This window comes from Amphiprion ocellaris, chromosome 5 (genome assembly GCF_022539595.1).
Source record: "Amphiprion ocellaris isolate individual 3 ecotype Okinawa chromosome 5, ASM2253959v1, whole genome shotgun sequence".
NCBI classification, from domain to species: domain Eukaryota; kingdom Metazoa; phylum Chordata; class Actinopteri; family Pomacentridae; genus Amphiprion; species Amphiprion ocellaris.
In genome coordinates, this window is record NC_072770.1 from 28,875,309 (window position 1) to 28,899,659 (window position 24,351).

Consider the following 24,351-nt stretch of genomic DNA (forward strand, 5'->3'; position numbering starts at 1 on the left):
ACCGTTTAGTGTGCAGTAAGATATTGTGATAGCGTCATTTTAATATTAGAATTACATTTAATTTTACATTTTGGACAAATCCACACTCTATAATTGTTAAAATTCAGGGTAAAATTCACCAAATGTCAGGCTCACTTTGTTTTTGGGTTGAAGAGGAGTTCAGATAACATACATCGCATCTCTGTGTGGAATGATTTAAGAATGAAAATGACCCAGATGCTTGTTATTATTTTTTTTGTTTTGACAGTCCAACAAGCAAATCAGCTTTTTATATTCACCTCTAATGGCAGCATGATAAGACCAGCACTGCATACTCATTTATAAGCCGTGGATGGACACAGAAACATACAACAAATATTTGAAGAAACTTTTTCCAAACTGAGACAAAAAACATAGAGAAGTTTTTTCCCCTCTCAGCAAAAATAGTAAGCATGGTTAAACCTTCGGCTGTGCATTTGCGTCACAAATAGAATCTACAACAGCAGTGAGTCACTCCAGTCTGGCTTCAAAGAGTCAGAGAGTACCTGCAGTTCCTCGTAGGTCCCAGATTTTGTCATGCTCAAGCATATTTGGCACTCATTCAATTCATAAATTCATATATTAGTCACAAAGTCAGGCCAACCTGCATATAAATACACAAAATCAGTCACAGAAATGTACAGTTCAGATGTATGTACATCACCCTCTGGTGGCGATTACACCCTTGTACCAGACAAAAACAACTCGGATTAAAAAAGAAAAAAAAATACACAGTAATATAATGAGATATTACAGTTTTCTGATACTTTCAGTATTTTGACAGAGTTCTATCTCGTAGCATGGATAGGAAGTTGAGGTTTTACAATACGTTGTTTAGATTATCTGTGGGACACATGACTGAAAAAGGATGTACAAAAATGATGACAATGATGATGATGAGGATGAGGATGTGTCACACCAACTGCTGGCCTTTCTGTTCTCAGTGCACTCCTATAATCTGACTCACTTGTGTGTGTTTTTGGTTTTCATCTCACACATGGATTAACTGGAAAAGTACACAAAAGCAGACCTCGGAAAAGAGTTTTATTTCCACATTCTTCAGCACTATGAGAAGAAATGGCAGCTGATGAGAGATCAGATTGCTGTGGAGTTCAGCATCGTCACATGACAGTTTCATGACAAAAACACTAACCTTACTCATAATCAACAATGTACGCTACACAGCATACTAGTCGCGATTCACACCTTTGCGGTCACACTGAGTTTGGCTGTTTCACTGCTGAACACATTGTTAAGATGATATTCGGTCTCATGTGGTCACAAAATAATCAGATTCATTCAGTTTTGAATTCTACAACTTGAAGGAATACTTCCACATTTTAAGAAACAGGCTTAATCGCCTTCTTGTTGAAATCAAAGAATATTACAACACCACCCTCGTGTCTAAATAAAGCAGCAAAGCAGCAGCACAGTGACTGTTGGCTTAGTTTGAGACTGGAAACTGGTGGACACATTCAGAAAATCTGCCTATCAGCTCCTGTGAAGCTCAATAATTTGGATTTTAATTAACCCACTCTATCCTTTTTTTTTAGCTAATGTATGCAAAAAAATGAAAAATGAAAAAATAAATCACTGTTTTCAGGAGGCTGAGTGCTAGACAACCTCATGTTCATAGAAAGTGACTTTCTATGGATCTGGTTGCACAACAAACACTGTCACAGGAACCTCCTCTAAAATCCCAACATGTTGTTCTAGCACTTTGGTTTTCATCCAGATAAAACAACTGAGATCAAACAGTACCCACAGTCGTGATCTTATGTACTGAGTGTACTGTGTCTCAGTTGTACCACAGTGCACTTAACGTTAACGCTGCTCATGTGAAACTGTCATCATAAACATTAGATATATCCTGATGAACAAAGACTTTGCGTTCCATATCTAAATGTTTTATCTGACATAAAACCACTTCACATCTGTTGTGCACAGTAGACCTACGTGCCTGGAGGTAACTCAATGTCCTTGCTTTCTTAATTGTATGCAGTGCTCCCTAAATGATCTGACTGTATCTGTAAAACTGTTGCAATGCCTGGATTGTGCCAGTATTTGTACAAGCTATTGATCAAGCCTCAAAGTATACACAATTGGGCACTTGAACTTGGTAATTCTGCCATGCAGGCACTGGAACAGACCCAGAATCTCCATCAGTGAGCTTTCAAACTGCTTCCCCAGTTTCCAGTCTGTTCGCTCAGCGAAGCTAACCAGCTGCTGGCTGCAGACACGAGAGTGGCATCGATCTAAAATCTCAGCAAGAAAGCGACACATCCCAAAATGCCAAGCTTTAACAAACATCATTTTAAAGACAGAACGTTTTACAACAATCAGGAATTTGCACATTTTCAAATTACAGCAACCATAAGGGTGAAATCACTTTCACCAAAGCCCCTTTCATTCCCGTCAGTCTTTAAACCGTCAACAGGTGCTGATTTTTTTTAGATTTTTTTCTAACAGGCTGCCCTCATAAACAGCAGTGAAAACATTTCTCCAGCTTGAATATGCAAGGCACAATGAGAAATTTCTTCAAATGGTCACAGATATGCGCTCACATTTGTACAGTAAACACGGAGCGAGCCCTTTTGCTGAAAAACCGCTTCAATAAATTAAGTTCGGGGTACCTAATGACACATCATTATCTCGACTTGTGGTGTCTTGTCCTGCAAATTACACCAGCAGAGACAATTGTACCGGTAAGAACCTCTTAACATCCTTTTTGACACCTGTGTGAATCGCGCCTCGAGCATAAACACTGAAGCTAATGAAAGTCAAATGCCTGAGATAGCATCGAGACTAGACCTATAATAATGAATAATGAGGTGGGAGCTGCACTTTGTTCAAACTCAAGTGCAGCAATTTAACGTTAGCGCTTGAGGGTTGAAAGATCTGAAAAACAATCACTTAATCAATATTTATTTTGCTTATTAATCATTAAACACAGGTAAGCACAGGTGGAAATGATGCTGTAAGAACTGGTCTGGATGGTGATGAGGTCACCGTATCAGAACAAAGATAGTTAAACACATTTCAACATGGACTTTTTTCTTTTTTTTTTTAAATAAATGACCATAAAATCACATGTAACAATATTCGGAGAAATTAGATGAACCACTTGCTGATTCCTTATATGATACATCGCCACTGCTTGGAAAAATATCAAACAATAAAATTGAAGTACTGGCAATGGTCACCTACTGTATGGCACTGTTAATGAGAGGTAACTGACAATCAAGAAAACAGGCATCATCTCTTTTTTTTTTCTTTTGTACTTCCATAGTTAAATCCGCTCTATGAAAAGTAAACATTGTACCTGAAATAATAAGACTGCTGATTCACAGAAGAACAGGTGATTAAATACAGTAAGCCCACAGCTCTAGAGACTACTATTTAAATTTCACACTTCACATATTGGTCCGATTTGGATCGACAAAACAAGAATTCACCTATTATTGCAAAAATGTAAACATCCCTCCTTTCTAAAATTTCTTTGCTTTGAATACAGTCAGAAACGACAAGTTGGCCTTTTTATAGAACTTTCATTTTTTCATTTAAAAAAAAAAAGTTTAATTACTAATTCTTAACCTTTGATTGAGGGATTTTTAAGCTTCTGTGCTGTGAATGTGCATCCAAAACTGAACTAATCAACTATTTGTATGAATTTCATTACATTAAATTGAACGTTTGGAGGGTTTGGTAAGAAAAAATCTGAGAAAATGGTGATGCATTTGTCATTATTTCTCTTTTTTTTTAACTTCTTTTCAGCAGATCCAAAATGCAAAGATGAAGTCTGGAATTGTGGAGAAAGATTGAAGGAATGTGTACGAACACTGGATTTAGTTAGTGAGTGAACTGTGAGAAGATATTCAATGAATCTGCCAAACTATGTATTGGATTGGAATCACATACTCCACCCTTAAGCAAATAATTAACAAAGACAGCCAGATTAATTAATAATGAAATAAGTGATTAAAAAACAGTGACAAAAAAACCCTCTTTATCAACTATAAAATTAACATGCTAATAATATATTGCTTTAAAATTTTCAAACATCAATTAACTGAAGAACTGACAATCCTGATAACTAAAACAATCATTTGCCATAATTTTTAAAGCAAAATCACCAAACTTTTGCTGATTACAGTGTCTCATAAGTGAGCATTTACTGCTTTTCACTGCGTATTTAGAGAAACTGAATATGTATGGACTTTCAATGTCTTCTGTTCAACAAGCAGTCAGATTTGATGGGCACATCATGGGCAAAAACTCATCCATTTCTTGGAGGCATTCTTTGTGACTTAATGGCATTTTAATGACTAAATGTTTTCAATTTCAAATGCCAGACTTATCACAAAAGTCACAGAATGCAAAACGTTTTTCACCAAATACCTGAAAATATGAAGAACAATAGTTTATTTAGGACCCATGTAATGCCAAAATGATCTTTATAATGCTATACAGATCATTTATAAAGCAAAAACTGCTCATCGTTGTTCTATATTAATCTAAATAAATTAAAAAAACATCTGAAATAGGAACTGAAATATAAAAAGTTTGGCTCTTTGTTTAGTTTCAGCTACATCTAAATAATTTCTGTCTGTGCTGTTTCGTGGCTCAGTTGGATAATGGTGATCTACACTCCATTCCAAACTTAAAATCCTCATTTTTATGAGATGATTTTCTCTCTGCTCCAGCGATTCTAATTATGTTACACAGAAGCCAAAGAAACCCTCCATTCCAGAAGCTAAGAATCCGCATTTGTGTTTGGTGTTGGTCTCCGTTTCTATAAAAAAGGTCAACTTCAGCTAAATGCCATGTTACATCTGCATTTGAAGGCCTGCACATGTGTAAATCTAGAACATTTGGCCTTCCTCAGTCAGATGAAAACATCAACCTGATGTGAGCTCTCAACAAAAAGGTAACGCATCAGTGGGCCTGTGCTTCCATTACTGCTCCTGCCAGACAGCCAGCTAGTCCAAAAAAACAAACCAAACTAAAACAAAACAATCTTGATGAAATGAAGTTTTGGCCGAATGGAACATTCTCTGAAATGGTATGTGACATTTCTACTGCTCGGAAATAATCTCAGAGGAACACAACAATGCTACTTCTATTAACAACATGGTAAGAGATCTGACATCACATCATTTTTCACTTTGATAATAACCTGTAGCTTACATGGGCTACTGTTAGTATGTACATGTAGCAGCATAAAACCACCCTGACAGTGACTATCAGACTACAAGATCACCACTCTTCCATCTCCCTCCGAAATGGCTGTCGATGTGGATGAGGTGGAATGTGCAGTTTTTATTATTTTAGTTTGTATCATCCTTAAAAAGCTGGATTTCTTTTTTTTTTTTTTTTTAAAGTTTGTCCCCCGACTGTTACCATCTCATGTCTTCCTGTCCTATAGTTCTCTACAAATCCTAATGGCACGTTTGATTTTATTCATCATCGTACAGTTTGCAATTAAATTTTGGCACTTAAAATATAAATACAGTCTTTCTTTTCTTTAAAATATAATTAAGCACAGTTATAACAGTAACACACCGGTGTCCAGTGATAATTTGAGGTGAAACTTTGGTCTCCATATTACCGACTGGACTACAAAACGCTGGTCATCACATGGAAAACAGAATTAATACATTTTTTTAAAAAGAAAAAAGATTGAATAAATAAAAATGAAATAAATAAATAAATATCTGACTTAGAAGGTTGATAAATAGCCTCACAAAATAAAATTCTTCACTTGTGTTTGCGACATACTTGATTACCCTTTAAACAGACCATTCACACCTGATAACTGACAAATTACAGATTCAGCACATTTCGTGTGAGGTTATAGCTTAATGCCACTATTTGAGGTTTTCCATGTCTCTGTCAGGAACATTTAAATAAACCCTATCTACAATGCTGTCTAATAAATGTCCACGAAATATTTGGCCCCGTTTTTTGGTAAAACGATGTAACCTGCGGCTCCAGTGGCGCAGGAGTGGTGACGAACGAGCGTTTAGTGGCACAGGGTCAAAAGTGCAACGTGACAAGCGTGAAAACCTCCTGCAGGTCTGTGATGATACGCAGGAGGTGAAGATGATATGCTACGTTTTCAATTGCTGCATGTTGATAAGAGGGAGCCAGAGCTCATTGAAATCCATGTGTGCTACTTTTACCATCACTCGGTTTAGTATAATTCTCCAAATAGCCCAAATCTGCTCATTTAGTTCCAGCTTGGATTGGACGAAACAATTCCGAAAATATGATACAATACAATTCCATAGGATTGTGTGCAAAATGCTCTATAGGCATACAGTAACAAATAATGGTCTCTTCTACTAGCCACAACGTTAGACTTAAGTGCTTGTGATGAGGTATGACTATTGGCCAGTATCTGGGAGGAACCATTAACCAACTGCTCTACGTCTTCCGTGATGACGCTCAGTATTTAAGTAAAAATATCACGTTGATGTAAGTAAATGATAGGAGCAACAAGATTTGTGAGAGTAGATGTGTTTGAGAATTACAATTTGCTAATACAGTATGGCAATGACTGCTTCCACTGAAAACAGAGGTCTCTCCTCTCTGTAACCGAGCATAGAGTCACAAATATGTACAGATGTATATATGAGACTTTATGCTTCCATATAAATATCCATATATCCAGCAAACGGTATTTGCAGTAAAAACCACACATTTCGCAAGAGAGCTTCACACCAAATATCAGATAAATAACACAGAATAAAATGGCAAATTCTCCTCAGAGATTTCTCATTTCCTTTTATATGCACAGATAGGTTTCAGTAAGTTTCTAATTAGGTACCTGTACTGTATTAGTCAGCCCGACAGTTGAATGGATGGATGACAGTGAAGGGTCCAGTGTGCTAAGATGAGGATAAGCCTTCATCTGTCTTCATCGCTCCTCTTCAGTTTGAACACCATTTTACAGAGGCAGGTCTGTGCTGTTGTGTCGAGTCTTTCTGGAAGTCCCATCATCCCTGGGCAGAGCTTTCTGCAGGTTGGACATGGCAGCGGTCTTCTTTAGGTCGATGACAGCGTAGCATTCACTGCGCCGGGGTGCCTGCGGACCACATTTTTTGGGTGGTAGGCGCTGGTGCTGTGGTTGGGTCTGGGCACCCCCGCTGCTGAGGCCTTGGCAGGGAGGTTCTCCCTCCAGGTCCACCTGGATGTAATTCAGCTGCCGCGACGGAGGCATGTGGCTGTGCTCACAGCCCCCAACCCCCGACCTTGATCGTCTGCGGAAATCAAAGCTAAATATTCGCCCCCCTCTGTCTGCCTGACACGGCCGTGGATGCGGGGGACAAGCGTGTCGAAGCCGGGGAGGCTGGACCTGCTCTGTGTTTACATAGTTCTGCAGGGCATCTCTGTGGATGCCCCGGCTGTCCTGGTGGTACCCGTTGGGTGTCCCAGGACCCTCTGAGAACTCATACTCATCAAAGTCTTCCTCCTCCTCTTCATAGTCCTCTTCGTCCTGATCGTCATCTTCCTCCTCTTGCTCATCATCCCGCTGCAGAGCCCTGTACTCCCACACCGGGGGCAGAGAGGGTAGGTTCTCGTAGTTGAGCAGAGCTGTCCGACGATGCCCTCCACCCATGCCCCTCTCACAGGCGTAGCCCTGCGGGGGAAGAGACGATGGGCCGTGGGGGTGGGAGTGCATGAGGGAGTGGGAGTGACTGTCCCCGGTGCTGCTGCTGCTGCTTGAACCCACAGACTGCGACACGCTGCTGGGACTCAGACGCTGCTTCCGGACGCCCCGAAGCCCGTTGATGTTCTCGTATGTGAGCTCACCGCTCTGGCAGCCGTCCGGGTGGTCGAGGCCCAGGTGCCGGTGTGAGTGGTGATGGAAATGATGGTAGGAGTGAGAGTTGCACAAGTGCATAGAGGGTTCGTCTCCTTCCGTCTCTGACCCTGCTGCTCCCTCTACTGGCTGAAGGCTGTGTGGATTGTGCCCATGCCTCTCCCTCTCTCTCTCCAGTAGATGGCGTTGTGCCGGGGTCGGGCCCAGCATGAATTTGACCTCCTGCGACGACGGCTGCAAGAACACCTGAGGGTCTTTATGCTCGTCGAGGGGACAGCACCTCAGGTTGGACTGTGGATGCCCTTGGCCACCGACAGGCATGGCTCCCCTTGTTTCAGGGAAAGTGCTGGGCCGAACCTCAGGTAGAGAGTGCACACAGTGGCGCATAGACAGATCTCCCTCCATACTCACAGTATTTACATAGGTGTGGGTCTGTTGGTAAAAATTAAACCAGGTTTAGACTGTGACCTTGCACAGATAAGGTGAGCTATAAAAGCGTACAAACAAGTCTTACCTGGTCCTCCAAACCCATGAGGCTATGTCCATGATCATCTGCGAGAGAGGGTTGGGAGGAATCACCTCTGATTGGATATCCAGGGTATCCATTGGGAAAAGCCTGGACAGGAAATGCTGGAGCTGCAAACATTTATAAGACGGTGTGAAGACAGACAAAGAGAAAGAGATCATGCGGAGGTTGACATGTGCAAGCATCCCAAACTGAGAGAAAACCATGTGCTGTGAAAAGCATCAGACTTTGAAAAGTAAGAAGAGCAGCTGATAGTTACTTATTTTTGTTTTCCATTTAGCCAATGGCCAAAACTCATCTTAAAGATTCAGTAGCAGTACCCATTTTCCTTGTGTTGTCCAGCTAAATGAATCAGGGGTGATAATAGACGTCTTTTCCTCATTCATTAAAGTAACCTCATGACCTAAAAGCCTTTTGACTGGCATTAAAGACGAATAAATCACAATCAAATTATAGTTTCATAAAATCAACCTTTTATCATAACAGACGTAACGTCACTTAAATAATTTTGATCCAACGTTGCTTACTTCACTTTATAAGGAGTACTCCATAGTGATATTTCAGGAGTTATTTTGTCGACTTGTATGTACTGAATAGTCCGTCTCACAAACTAACATTGGGGACGGATCACATCACTTCAGTGGAACCTCCAGGGTTTTCTTGTCAATGGCTTTTATGACTAAAAACTTTAAAGCAAATCATGCAAGCAACATTATGATTTCATGCTTCCCCGCAAAAAATTCAGGTATTTTTATGTTGCGTGCATCCGGAAAAACTTCTCAACATTTTGACAAAAGCTTTAGCACAACTGTGGGTTCCTGTTTTGTCTGTTAACTGGTAAAATATAAAATATGATCATATCAGCAAGAGTATATCACCAAATTAAAGAGACTTATCCACACCAAAGCAAATCATCTGAGACCAGGAGCAGCACTGCAAACACCACCATCAACCAAGGTACCAAAACTAAAGCAGAACTACAGTAGGAACAGATGCTGCGAACATCCACATCAAACATAGCTCTAACACTGACTTTGTCACAGAGGGTGCTCAATGATGTGTATTTTCAGCAACATTTGCCTGAAATGTAAATACGGTTTAGTCAGATGATGTATGTTTATTATTAATTTGAAATAATAATACTTTAATCACAAGGCCCGAGGTTTACCTAAGTGCTTTATATTTCTAAATGAGACGAGATGTCAGTACCAGTTTCTTTCATTTGTTACCTTTAAACCTGCAGCAGGTGATTGTTTTCACCACTGGGGGGCAGTGGAAACCACTCAAGCTTTCAGCTTACTACAGTGAACTTGTTGGCATACAAATGCATATTCACACAGACACACACTAAGTCCAACATTCACTCTCTTATAGCTCTGTTTTGCTCTCGACTAACTCCTGAGGTAAACTTATGACTTTTTAAATGCTGAGTGCAGAGCAGAGGAGTTTACTCCAGAGTAAGTTCAACATATTCAGGCTTTCTTTGTGTTAAATGGCTTGACAAAACCTAAAACTCTAACCGAAGACAGTGAGTTCCACAATGGGGGCTATCAACTTTCTTTGTTTACCAGGTTTTCATTTTTAAAACTAAGCGTGCTCCCATAAAACATGATGTCTGATGTATCATTTGACTCTTTTTCCACACAGAATGGATCAAACATGTGCCTTCCATGCCTGTTTTACCTACTTTTTAGGTTGTTGCAATGAAAAGTTGTGAAATTTATTATGGCAAAAAACACTGGAGAGGAATGCTGGTAGAAAAATGTTAATTGTGTAAGTTCATTTATACATACAAAATCTGCCACTTATTTCTAACAACAACACATCAGAACTCTTAAACTTAAATATTCATACATTTAATCATAATAATCAAAAAGAGTATATAAGTCTGGCACTGTATCATAACGACAGATATGTGGAACTCATTTTTGTTTTGGGACACATCGACGTAAAAAATAAATTGAATATTCTCCGTGATAAATGATAATCGACTAATCAATTGTCTAATTTGTGTCTCTGTCAGAAACAAGCATGACAACATAATGCATTTTCTGCATTAGTAATTGAATGTATGAACTGGTAAAAAGGTGTCGCTTCTTCTAGTCGACAAAAATCATAAACTCTGATCATAACACAATATAAGAACATAAGGTAGCGATGCAGCATCAGTTACCATGCAGCAGGGTGAGTCAGTCAGCTCTGTGAGAATAAAAAGTCTGGTTTTAGGCTCAACATACTTCTCTCACCCATTCATTTCACTTTCTAGTATACTAGTAGCGCATGCCTCAGGTGATTTGCCTTTGGTTTTTATAGCTGCTTGCCTCTCACTGTAAGAGCAGTGACACTAAACAAAAACATTACAACTACTGTACAGCTAAACACAGAAATGAAACTGGCCATAGAGATCTGTAAAGCTGAGCATTGCTGTAGACGTGGGGGACAATCCTCTGTAGGTTCCTCGCTATGAGACACTTCTGTTTACACTGATATTTGCGAGTTATTCTAAACAAATTAAATGTGCAGCTTTAATGGATTAAATAACAAAACAAACTGTTAAATGCAGTCTCTTTAATGATATGAATGTGTGGGATTTTTTGATTTGTTGGTTGGTCAGAGGAACAGGAAGTTGTGACAGACGTACTCAGCGTCCTCTTTTAAATCTATTCTTAAAAATTGCTTTTACCGTATGTCCTTTTCACTGTGTTTTTATAGGATCTTACTGGCTTTTCATTTTAACTGTTTTAGCTTATTTGGTTGTACTGTGAATCAATTTGTGATTGTGTGAATTGTTTTGAATGCTGTGATTCAAATAAAGTTATTATTATTAGTATTAGTACAATTGTTGGTCCGTTTGGTTATTAGATTATATTTACACGTCCTCCAGGAAATCTGTGTGGCAACTAGATAACCTGCAAACAAAACAGAAAATCACCTGTCACTCATTAAGTCCAAACAAAGCTCCACATGTGAGACATGAACAGCCTAATGTTAGATTGGTGCTGTACCTTCTGCATCTGCTAGTCTGCGAGGGTCTGTGTAGCCTAAATTTCCTCATCTCATGTCTGTAGGATGTGGACCCTGACACAGACATCCTTGTCCATCTATTCGTTCATTTTCTTCAATTTATTTGGTATTGGGTCGCAGTGGTAGCAGGCTAAGCAAGTCATTCTAGATGTCTCTCTTCTCCTAAACTAGAATTCATTCATCATGTCTAAATGAACCTGTGTTAAGTAATTTATTAATATATTCATTTCAGTAACCAGAGAAATGTAGTGATTACAGTAACCTGTCACCCAAACCTGCTTGTCTTGAGGTGGATGTCTGGCTGATGTGCTGAAGCTCTGCTTTACCAGGTGCTATTCGAATACCTTTGTATCTCTGACTCACTCCAACTCTATTAATAACTTTAAAAAAATCAGCTAAATTTATGGTTCTACTGCTGCATGCAAGTTCCACAATTACTCTCAGATCAAGTGTATAATTAAGCAGACGACTCTACTTGTGTTTGTGCGGCTGTGTGACTCACTGTTGGGAGTCTGTGGTGTGCGAGACATGTCCATCTCTGGTGTGTGGCCGCTGCGACTCATCATCATCGACTCTTCCACCACGTTGATGCTGTTACATTGCATCAGCTCCTGGAGCAGATTGAAGATTTCCTCTGCCCGGGAACACTTGAATGCAAAGATTCCTAATCAAAGGAGGAAAAGGAGGGAGATGTTCAGGTACACTCGACAACTGATCACAATAAAAACTGAAAAAAAATCTTAACTCACATATGAATAGATGGTTACATTAGATTTACAAATAACATAGCACATCTGATGGTTTGGCAATGAATTTTTGATTTTTGTTTGGTCCTTTAAAAAATCAACAGTCATCTGGGGCTAGTTTTAATTTACATCTTTTCTTGTTGTAGTAAATCTTTTAAAATCACGAAACCAAAGTTACAATTGTAACACAGGTTGTATGTACCAATCATGTGTAAAGCATATAGAGCTGCAACTAACGATGAATCGATGAATCGTCTGAGCACGATACGCCATCAAAAGTGGAAGTGAGTGTGCAATGCAACAGAAATCACCGTCCGAGTGGAGCGCTGAACACAGACGGACATCCGTGCTGTATCGTAAACGTGGATGTCAGTGCTGTAACGTGCATATATTATATATGTACGATGCAGCACGGATGTCCGTCCGTGTTCAGCGCTCCATTCGGACGGTGATTTCTGTTGCATTGCACACTCACTTCCACTTCTGATGACGTATCGTGCTCAGACGATTCATCGATTCATCGTTAGTTGCAGCCCTAGAAGCATATGCTAAGATCAGACAGTATTTTCTTCGTCTTGTGTCCACTTAAGATCGCAGACACACAAATTCTTGCAGCAATTCATCAAGAGACATGTCATGTCTGACAAAAAGCGGGATCCCAACAAATCAGAACTTGAGTGACGCTCGGACCGACTTTGCAACAACATATCTGCAACTTTCCGAACCCGACAATCCTACATTCACAGTTAAGTAACGCTGTGAACTGTGACAAAAACCAAAACACATCAATCCAACAGTTGTGTACCAGAGACAGAGAACCAGAGAAAACGAGCCCTACCCTGCCCAGTCTGACAGCGTCGGCCGCTCTCGAAAGAAAACAGGTTGGAGTCGTAGCCGTAGCGACGCAGGCAGAGATACGGCCACCGGATGGCGTCTCTCTTGCGGGTGTGAAGGATGAGCTCGGTCTGGGTGAGCTCCATGATCCCAGAGCCAAGCTCATTACCTTCATCATCCACATTGGTGACCTGCAAACAGGGAGAAAAAACACAACAAAGAGAAGACAATGTGAGTGTAGAATGCCTGAATAAACTAAAATACTTTGGTTTATTACAGCATGATGTTATACAAGCAATTAGAAGCACAAAAAAATCCCACACACATCAGAACTTTCATAACACCGACCTTAAATTTGGTGAGATGGTTGTCTCGGATGGGGTCTCTGTACAGACAGCTCCAACAGCTCCCCATAGCTTCAGCAGGCCAGCTGAAACCTGTCATGGTTGAAGGAAACATCGCACACAGCGCTTAACAACAACATCAAACACCACTGAGCTTCCAGACGTTCACACACACAAGCTCCTTACTCAGTCCAGGCCATCAGTGTGAAGGGATTCACGTCTCAATCCCAGGATCTTCTGCTGGGCATCAGCGTCACAAGCCAGTCGGTTCGCTGGACGGACATCTCTGAGAGAAGGTTAATGTTCTTCCCCCTGAAACCGCAACAGACACGCAGGTTCAGACATGGAAATGTTACATGAATCTCACCTGCAAACAGATGCCAAACATAAATTTGGTCATTTTAGCATCCCGGTGAAAGGATGTAAAACACTAAACTTGTTGCATGTCATCCTTCCTCTTTCTCCGCTCACTGTATGGTCCAAACACATTTATAAAAATAAGACCAAAAAGAGATAAAGGACTTTACAGGCTATTTCTATCAGAGTGCCATGGATTTATTTAATTTTATCTAAACTCTTGACAACAACAAAAGAAAAAAAAATTCTAAAAAGCTTGTACTTAAGCTGCACATTTGGAAATATTTAAAACTTAACATTAAAGAGACAATTTAGGTTGCAATGATGTCTTGACAATCTTTGAGTTACTGCCTACTTCTCAACACTGTGAAGCCTGACCTATTTGTAAATGAGATGGAGTCACTTAATTAACTGATGAAGTCTGAGAGAGTAATTAAAACTAGAGATACAATACACCAAAGACATAATGGCCAATACTAGACCTGCAATGACAACAGCTGATTAGTTGTCAACAAATCGTCACTTAATTTAATCACTGATTAAAAATTTGAAATATTTTTTAAGAGAAAAAAATGGAAAATCCAGATATTCTTAAAACTGAATGTTTCCTTTCCAGCTTGCTCTAATACATGACCATTTTCTGACTGTGAGAATGATCGACAGTGAAAGTAATCAATAGTTGCGGTCCTAGAAATGATATTTCAGTGCACCCTCCAAGCTCTTGTGTCAACTTTTAAAAAAAACTTGATGGGACAAATCCCATTGCACACTATAAAAATCATCCCAGCGCTATCAGGATTTTGAATTCTGGAGGTTAAGAGCAGTCATGCTGTGCAATTAGAATAACCTGGACAAAAACTCAAAACTACAACATATTGCACAACACATGCAGAGTTAACTTTATGACCACTGTTGTTTTCAGAATTGCTAAAGTTTTTCTTACATTGTGTCCATTTAGTGAGAGGATCAGCAAAAAATAAATAAATAAACAAACAAATTCATTTGTACCATGTAACTGTTTGGTCTTCTGTGCAAATGTCAACAAAGCTGGTAAATCTTTCATTACAAGAGCATTACACCAACTTGAAAAGCACAATGAGTTCCAGGTAAAGCTATGAATGAAAATCACGAGCAGAAGAGTCAGAGCAGAACTTGATCATTTCATCCAAACAAATCTGAGCTCAAATGTTGCAGTGACATCTCATCATCCTGTGATTTTTCTTTCTGTCTCTCTTTGCTCCTCACACCACAGAGTCCACATCAGCACCACTGCATAATGTGAGCTCTAACCCGGGCCTCCACATCTGACTGGAGACACCAGAGGCTGGACTCCTCCACACCGACTCCCGGCTGTCTCCAATCAATGCGAGCAGGCTAAAGAGCTAAGCTACAACACACAGCACTGATCACCACTGGACGGGCTTTCCTTCCCCTCTGAGCTATTTACAGCTCATTAAAAAAAAAAAAAAATCACATTTTTCCCCCTCCTTTTGGCTCAACTCGCCCAGCCGACGCAGAGCCCCAAAACAAGCCGCCAGCGAGGCTCTATATGCCCCGTCAACGTGCACACACAGATCCGCCACCAAATGCACAACGACACGGTTCAATGACCATTCGTTTGGAGTGCGGATACAATAGCAACATAGCAGTCAACGGGTGAGTGGAGAACGACAACGATGGGTTTTTGCTACTCACATGTCTGGCACGGATTTTTTTCCCCTCATATATTAGCCCTAATAATGCAAAATAAGCACCGAGGCTGCGGTGAGTTATCGGCGGCTGCTGCTGGTAGCGGGATGTGGCACTTGCACGGCGGATACGCGAATAAAAGATGCAGCGAAAGCGGTTAATAAAAAAAAAAAAAAAAAAAAAAAATGTTGTTATTTTTTTCCCTCCTATTACGCCCCCCTACTGCAGCACGGGCCTCTGCCTGTATGACATTTCCCAAGCAGCTGGGGTGAGAGTTCACAGCCAGACAACGAGGCTGCGAGCAGCGACAAGAAGGTAAGAAACGCTGGAGGACCGCGGAGGAAAGGTGTGTCTGCCTGCAGGACCGAGAGGAGGGAAGAAAAACCCACAGCATTCTGACACACTCAGTTTACACACTTACAGAGCGGATAACTGCTCCGTTTTCAAGTTATTTCAGAACGTAAGACCTTAAACTCGACATTAGTGCAATTTTCCTGTCAGTTTAATGTAAATGCAGACATTTTGTTAGTTTCTGCTTAATTTAACCTAAAATAATTTGGCTTTTTCTACAAAAAGTAACACAGGTTTCTACAAAGTAAGGTTTCACCCTTTTAATTCAGCATTTACTACCATATTAACATTATTTGCACCCCTTAGAAGTTCCCAATTTTTATTGCTTTATTACTTTGAATCATTGTCAGCTTACTCTGGATTTTTCACCAAGAAAAAAGAAGACTCTTTCATGGCAAAGTGACAACATATTTCCTCAAAGTAATGTCTATCCATTAAAAAAGTAAAGCCTAAAATAAGTGATTACACAAGAATCCACCTCTTTCAAGTTAGTACTTAGTACATTCTATATTACATACATTACCAATCAAAAGTTTGAACACATTCTCATTTTATGCTTTTTATTTATTTGTATTATTTTCTACATTGTAGATTGAGATGGAAGATTAACAGTTTTTTGTTTACAACTTTTTTTAGTTTTGATGTCTTTAGTATTAATCTACAATGTAGAATCTATCTATCTATCTATCTATCTATCTATCTATCTATCTATCTATCTATCTATCTATCTATCTATCTATCTATCTATCTATCTATCTATCTATCTATCTATCTATCTATCTATCTATCTATACACACACACACACACACACACACACACACACACATATATATATAGCAGCAGAGTATAAAATTTGCAAAAAAGATTTTGCAATCTGTTTTGCAAATTCTGAAAAGCAACTAATAAAGGGGGAAATTCTAAGCACTGTAGACATTATTTTAGTAGAATTGACTAATCTTTTCTTGTTAATTGACCTATTTCACCCTAAAATGTACACAGTGCTTAAGAATTACGAAAGTACTAAGTAATGTCAATTCATTAAAAATATAAGTATTCACCCCCTTCAAGACATTATTTAGCACAGTGAATGTATGTATGTATATATATATATATATATATATATATATATATATATATATATATATATATATATATATATATATATATATATATATATATATATATATCATGTGAGACACTGCTTTTCACAGTGTAAACATTTACCACGGTTTAGTTGAATCAACTCATCTTTCAGTTTAACATTGAATCATTGCTAGTTTAGGATTTCTGGACATGAATTAGAAAAAAATGATTCTTTGATGTTGAATTGAACCTGTTGCATATGACTGCATATGATTCAATTAAAAATATGAAATGTAAATAAATGATTGCATAAGTAATTGCTCCCTTCAAGTCAGTATTTAGAACAGTGCCTAAATATATATATAAAATGTGAGACACTGTGCTCTCTGCAAAGTAAGATCACCCCAATCATCTTTCTTTATACATTAAAACATCAAACCATATTTTAGTAGAAGTAAACATTCTTTTCTTGTTCATTCAATAGATATACAGAAGTTTTGTTAATTTCAAGTTAATTAAACCTAAACTATATTCAATGCCTAAGTTTTAGGCTTTTATTACTTTTCAGTTTTGAATTGTGGCTCAAGATTGAACTATGGTCAATTTCATTTGTTTTTTTCGACAACAATTTACCTGAAAAATGTATAAAAAAGTGACTCTTTCTTGTTGAAGTGACAACAGATTTGAAATAAATTTTCCTATCATTTTAAAAATAGCAGAAAAATGCACCATACAGTATGTCATCTGACAAGGCATTTCACATAGCAAGGTGAAGACCTTACAACATTTATACAGAGAACCCAATAAAACTAAAGTCCCTCTGAGCAAGCACTTGATGGCAATGGGAAGAAAGAAAGTCCCATTTCCAGAAAAGGAAAAAAAGACCACCCTCCAGAAGAACCAGGCTCAGGTAGAGCAGCCTTCTGCTTTGACTGGTAGAGGTGAGAAATTTTAATCACATCAGACCAAAGAGTCCTCTTCTAGTTGACTTCAGAGTCTCTCACACACTTTCTGGTGAACTCTATTCAAAATTTAACACAAGCTATTTTCAACAGTAGCTTTCTCTTTGTCATTTTCACATAAAGCTTTAACTGGTAAAGAACAGGCAACACTTGTATGCACGGTCTCTCACATCTCAGCTGCTGGAGCTGGCAACTTCTTTGGTGGAGTCATAGGTGTCTTGGTGGCCTCACATATAATATAGCAATATTATATAATACTTTATGCTAAGCGTAATGCAGAATGGGTTGGCTAAGTGAGACTATGCAAAGCTAAGGCTGCTGATGATAACTTTATATTCACTGTACAAACATTAACATCAACACTCCCATCTAACTTTTAGTAAGAAAGCAAATAAGTCAACTTACCAAAATTAGACTCTTTCCTTTAAATCTGAGTTCAAAATGTGCATATGTGTTTCATCGTGTAAGTTACAAATATGTGACATGGAAACATACATGAAACATACAGGTCACATTCACAAAGAAGGAATTTAGCTGTTATTGCATTTTAGGATTCACAATTTAATTAATTTAACTAACAGCCTAAAGGTTTGGATGAAATTCACATTGCATTAAAATTGCTTCAAGAAGACATGTCTTTGCAGGCACTGTAGATTTGAGGAATGTTTAAATACCCACGTCAATAACCATTTAATGTACACATCTCACACACCATCTTCTGAATGAAAGTCATTAGAAAACTATTTGAACCTCTCTATATGAGTCATAAACACACTCCTCAGAGACACCACTGCCCTCACACATTCCTACACGCCTGAACTTTTAAAAGTAATTTCCCAGAGCACAGCCAAAGAAAATGTATATAAATGTATAATTCCTTTATCTCAAAATAACTCCCTTTCGAATATGTTTAACTACACAACACACCTCAAAGCTTATCGTGTGTTCAGTAAATTCTGACATGTTTGTGTTTCATATACTGTATGTGCTTCTAGAAATCAGGTAGCAACAGTGTGGTATGATTGCTTCCTGCTCATTTGTTTCCTCAGTTTATTTCATTGGTCTTTATGAAAAGTAAGCACAACTAAATGTATGTAATTTTCATTAAATAAAGAAACACATGAACATATTTAATGCAATGTTGCTTAAATTGGATGTGCCATGTTTACAATATAAAATAAGTGTAATTTTGAATGTAAGAAAATTTAGAATGAATGTTAAAAACACTTGGCTACCCAGCTGTTCAGTAAAGGTCATCTAAAGTTCATAAAGTAAATATTTATTACAAGTTTCAGTTGCATGTGCACACTAATTTGAAGTTGGGTTTCTTCAGACTTATATTCTGGTACTGATGCTGGGTAATAAAGTGAAGCTTGTCATAGAGTCTGGACTTTCCCGTTGGGTCAGTTTTACAGGAACTCTGGTTAAGCAACAATTCAGGTCGAGGTTCACGGGAAGTCTGTCCTGGATCAAGTTAGTTTGACAGAGGAACTGAGCTTTAACAATGTTGAATTTGTTTCATTGAACTTAAATAATCTGAAGGTAAGTCTGACTAATTGAAATATGCTACTGTGAAACCAGTTCAGCAAATGTAGGGCGTCTTTTCGCTGTCTGGCTTCACTAAACCAACAATCGCAGTTGAGATAAGCTGTCTCACAAAGCTCGTTATCATCTCAGTAGGTCAAGTCAGAAATTCTGAACCTGAATATGAGTGATTTCATGTGAGGGGTGGAGTTGGCACCAGATAACCAAATACAAATATGGACAGGCCTGCTGGTACCAGAGTGACATATTCTACAAGAGAAAACTACAATATTTTAGAGGTTTTAAACAAATAATACAGAAAAAAAGAAACACAGCTGCATCAGCCAAAGAAGGAGAGTTTGAAAAGTCTCAAGAGTGAGTTGAGTTAGGAAAAGACAGATTATTTCACAAATAAATAATCAATTAACAACAACAAAACTGTTTTCATTATGATGGCTTCACAGTACATGCCTCTGGTACCTGATTTTTGTGTTTTCCTTTATAAACAAGACCTTTACAATATAAATTAATGCAGAAAAGGATTCTGGTGCAGAAAAAAACGACCAGAATGGATGAATTTAACATGCTCAATGGAAATTCAGTGGCAGAGGCCCTTTGGATACTGTGCACCACCTCGCCTATGTCTGCAGACACACTCAGATAGAAAAATAAAGGTACAGAGACACATTTTTGGTTTCTAAATTGCATTGTCAAAAGTAACTTTTAAAACGTGTAGTGATTAATTTTGCTAGTTTTATCCTGTCCTGACATTTTACACATATTTTGACCTCAACTGGGATATGAAAAAAAAGAGAATTTCACAATGCTATAATGTATTTATGATGAAAAGGGCCTCTTGTTTTTCTTCTTCTATAATGTTGATGCTGCATGTCTACTAACATTCACAGCATTTTGGTCAGCTCGGGTTGTTTGAAATACGCTATATAAATAAATTAGACTTTATAGCTAAAATGCTTACCCTGAAAATAGAATTTAACATTTTCTATAAGCACCTGAGCTCAAAAAGTGAAAGGGACAGGCCTCTGTGAAGTTGAATGGGAGCCTCTGTTGCTATTTTAAAATGTAATTGCTGGATGATTATCATCTGACATCTCATAAAGCCTCATAATTGCAGAAGTTACTTGTGATCGAGACATAAAAAGTGTCTTAAAAGCCCAAGTTTAACTGTGTTAGCTTTCAAGACAAATTCAACAGTTATTTCCTATAAGCGCAGAGGTGCGTTTGATGTTCTGTCAGATGGTGATGACAGTAGAGGGGCGGGTACTATCTGGACGGTTTTGTAACCTTGGGAGTGTTTTGTAAGCGACCAGGAAATAATTATTAATTAACTTGGCGAGCAGGAAGCGGACATATCGTTAGCTTCTGTAATTTCTCGGCCTTTGTACCGCCGCATCGTTACACAACACATTATTTTTTTGAGCTACCGGAGCAGCCGTTGGTCGCCGCCAATCGTTCGCTGAACGCGGCGGGACGTCACGTCGCTGGTGTCGGCTCCAGAGGCGGTGCTGGCTGGGAGTGTCTGAGGAGTGACCGCTCCGATAAGACCGCCCTGCCCACTAAATAACTATATCACAATACAGCAGCATGCCATAGCAGTTAGCTTCCTGTGTGTAGCTTTAGCCCGCAGCACGACGTCAGTACCGAGGAGCTGACAGCAGAGACTCGGTGAGTAGCTCAGCTCATAACCTGAATTAACCTCCAGTCACCTCCAACACTGGCAGGAAAATTATCTTTAATGTAACTTTACACCGACTAAACTTCAACCCAGGTACTTTAAATACTGTCTGACTTTAGTTAGACCCCCTACAGAGTGTATTAGCGCAGAAAAATGACAATAAATTTGCTTAAAACTAGCATGTTTTGCTGTTGTGTTAAAACAGGGTTCCTTGTGTTTAGTATGTGAAACCACAGGGTACGTTACTGTAAAGTTGCTTTTCTTTTCAGATTAGCATGAAAATGTAGCATCAAGAGACATTAAAGTCTTTCTAGCTGACTAAAACTGTAGTACAACTTTGCTGTCCTTGAAAACTGAGCTGACGCTGGGTTCCTGAGGCCAACATCAGCATTGATACTCTATAGAGCAAAGCTGCCGTCAACAATATTAGATTAACAGCTGAGAATCACCACCTGACTGTTCAGTCCTCTGTGGAGGAGTTTCAGGACTAAAATCTGAATAACTTTGAGCTCATTCTTCTGGTTGTCCAACCTGCACCTTTATCTTCTACATGTTTGACTCACAGCTGTCGGTGATGGTTGTTGTGGTAAGAGGCTCGAATTTGTCATCTAGTGCAGAGATATTCTGCTTTACAGTCTGGTGCTAAGGTACTCTAAAAAAATCAGAAAATTAGGAAATTGGACTAGTGCTCATTTTTTAAATCAAACACATACTATGAAGCCTTTTGACAGGGATCACTTTAATATGTAAAATACACGCTATTGTGTAGGGTTTATCTGACGCAACCGACAGCTGATGTGAATAACATTGATTATCTTGTGTCAGTGGGACCTGTCATGATGTCTGATGTATTTAGCAGCAAATAAACAGTCAGTTCTTGAAGTTGACGAGTTGGAAGCAGGAAAAATGGGCAAATTTAAGGCTCTCATCGACTTTGACAAGGGCCAGATTATGATGGCTAGACGAGTGGGTCAGAACACCTCCAAAGCAGCAGGTTTTAGATGTGCAGTGGTTAGTAACTACCAAAAGTGGTCCTTGGAGGGATGATGGGAGAACCAGTAACAGGGTCATGAGTGATCAGGGCTCACTGATGTATGTGGAGAGTGAAGGCTGTTGCTAAAAGCCTTAATGTTGTCTATGATAGAAAGGTGTCAGAACACATAGTGCATCGTAGCTTCCTGTATACCCACAGACCCCCAAACAAAAACAAGACAAAATATTACAAAAATGAGATGCAAAATGACAAAAATGATACACAAAATGACAAAAAGTGAGACAAACGACATGAAACAAAACAAAAAGAGACAAAAAATTTGACCAAAAAGTTACAGTGACAAAAAAAAGAACAAATTACAAAAACAAGGCAAAAAATGACACAAATGTCACAAACAAGACCAAAAATGACAAAAGTGAGAAAAAAACGACAAAAAGTAGACAAACAACACAAGCGAGACAAATAAACACAAAACAGTATACAAAACAACAAATAAAGCAAAACACAAAATGACAAAAATAAGACAAAAAACACAAGTGAGACAACAAGGAAACACAAAATGACAAAAACCAGAAACAAAACAACAAAAACATGAGACAAATGACAAAAGTCAGATAAAAATCAGACAAAATATTACAAAAATGAGACACAAACAAAAAAAGAACAGTGAGCAATCTAGTATTTTACTTTATGATCAAAACAACTTGTCATGGTAAAGAGATTATTAAAAATGTATAGTTTTATAAATTTATAATTTGCAGCTAATGTCTCCTCTGTAATTTTTGCACTTCACCAAGTCGTCCCGCGGGCCAGTTTTGGCCTGCGGGCCGCATGTTTGACACCCCTGCTCTAGAGAATGTTCTGGTGGGAAACACTGCCATTCATTATTTGATACTTTGACGCCTACCTCCACTAATTTCTAATTCACAGCCTTAGCAGAAATAAAAGAACTGTTATGTGATTCTCTTATCTCAGATCATGTGGCTGCCTTTGGTTGGGATGACGGCCCTGCCACACCTGGGTGGGTTCTATGGTGGCTACATCACACGCACGCAAGTGAAGACCTGGTACCCAACCCTGCAGAAACCATCATGGCGTCCACCGAATGGAGCGTTCCCTATAGTGTGGACGTGTCTGTACACAGGAATGGGGTAAGAGCTGTTGTTGGTTGAGTCCTATAATCTCTGTGGAGTGCCGTCCTTATCTAAGTGATCTTGTTTTGAATGCTGTCATGCAGGTATGGCTCCTACCTGATATGGAAAGAGCTTGGAGGTTTCACTGAGGATGCTGTGGTTCCACTGGGGCTTTATGGGCTGCAGCTCGCTCTGAACTGGGCCTGGACTCCTCTTTTCTTTGGTGCACACAAGCTGAAATGGGTAACACATCGAAACACAATTAGTTATTGTACTTAAGATTAGAATTGTAGAAAGTGTGACGGCTCAATATTTGACAAAATACCTTCCGTCTGTCCAATTCAGGCGCTGATTGAGATTGTGCTTCTCACTGGGACTGTGGGAGCCACCATGGTGTCCTGGTATCCCATCAGCCGCACAGCCACTTGGCTGCTGGCACCTTATCTGTCCTGGCTGTGCCTCGCCTGCAGTCTGAACTACTGCATATGGAGAGACAACCCTGAGAAGAAGGAAGAGTAGGGGACAAGTCTGTGAAGAAACTACTTAAATTCTGAATCATCGCATTAAATTTTTTGAAGATCTTCCCGCAGAGTTCAGCTTTTTATCTTCATTATACAGTTTGTTTTACAGCGTCAAGTTCTCATAGACCTGTCAGGTTGTGTGTTGGTCGGACAACGTGCAGAAAGTATTTGAAACATTCTGAGATCATTTGGACCTGGAGTTTGTCCTGCAGATTACCTTCCTCAGCTGCACCTGAGCTGTTAATCTGTTGAACTGTAAGGCAGAGTGCTACTGATAAATATTAACAAAACATTAATGGATCTTTGCTAAAGAAAAATGTTCCCCCATTTATAGCTCTTAAAATTTATTTGCTAGTATATCGTCACAAAAATGCACTATGGATCAGGCAGGGTGATTACATTTTTTTGTGTGTGTTTATGTGCTTTTTCAAGAGAAGTGTAAAACTGTATTTGCTTTTTTATGAAGAATATCCCAAGTGTGAATTTCATTGTGATTCATGTAACACTCATCAGTTTCACTCACTATAATAAATACATGGATACATTTTCTCAATTTCTACTTATCTCTTATTTTTCAAGCAAAATGTTAACTGTCAGAAAACCGGATGTTTTCCTTAAAGGCAGCTGCAATGACAGGACACAAGCTGAAGTCTTTCCCTCTCAAGCACACCAAAGAGAAGCCCCAAATCTAACCTTCCATTTTTCTGAAAGATTTTAGCTTCA

General features: G+C 39.0%; 2 protein-coding genes across 3 annotated transcripts; one reads left to right on the forward strand and one right to left on the reverse strand.

The window, feature by feature from the left end:
- Positions 1–1,043: 1,043 nt before the first annotated feature.
- frs3 (fibroblast growth factor receptor substrate 3) lies at positions 1,044–15,663 on the reverse strand. 2 transcript variants are annotated; one of them, XM_023262220.3, is made up of 7 exons: positions 15,370–15,663; positions 13,504–13,629; positions 13,322–13,410; positions 12,978–13,164; positions 11,896–12,057; positions 8,358–8,479; positions 1,044–8,275 (listed from the first exon to the last, which is right to left on the reverse strand). In XM_023262220.3, the coding sequence occupies exons 3-7, from the start codon at positions 13,385–13,387 to the stop codon at positions 6,968–6,970; spliced, it is 1,845 nt and encodes a 614-aa protein (XP_023117988.2). In that variant the 5' UTR covers positions 13,388–13,410; positions 13,504–13,629; positions 15,370–15,663; the 3' UTR covers positions 1,044–6,967. The 2 variants fall into 2 exon arrangements, with proteins under 2 accessions (XP_023117988.2, XP_023117986.2); XM_023262218.2 differs by lacking the exons at positions 13,504–13,629; positions 15,370–15,663 and having other exon boundaries at positions 13,322–13,417.
- Positions 15,664–20,659: 4,996 nt separating this feature from the next.
- tspo (translocator protein) lies at positions 20,660–24,181 on the forward strand. The gene is made up of 4 exons (XM_023262184.3): positions 20,660–20,970; positions 22,950–23,125; positions 23,212–23,350; positions 23,453–24,181. The coding sequence occupies exons 2-4, from the start codon at positions 22,953–22,955 to the stop codon at positions 23,624–23,626; spliced, it is 486 nt and encodes a 161-aa protein (XP_023117952.1). The 5' UTR covers positions 20,660–20,970; positions 22,950–22,952; the 3' UTR covers positions 23,627–24,181.
- The last annotated feature ends 170 nt before the right edge of the window (positions 24,182–24,351 follow it).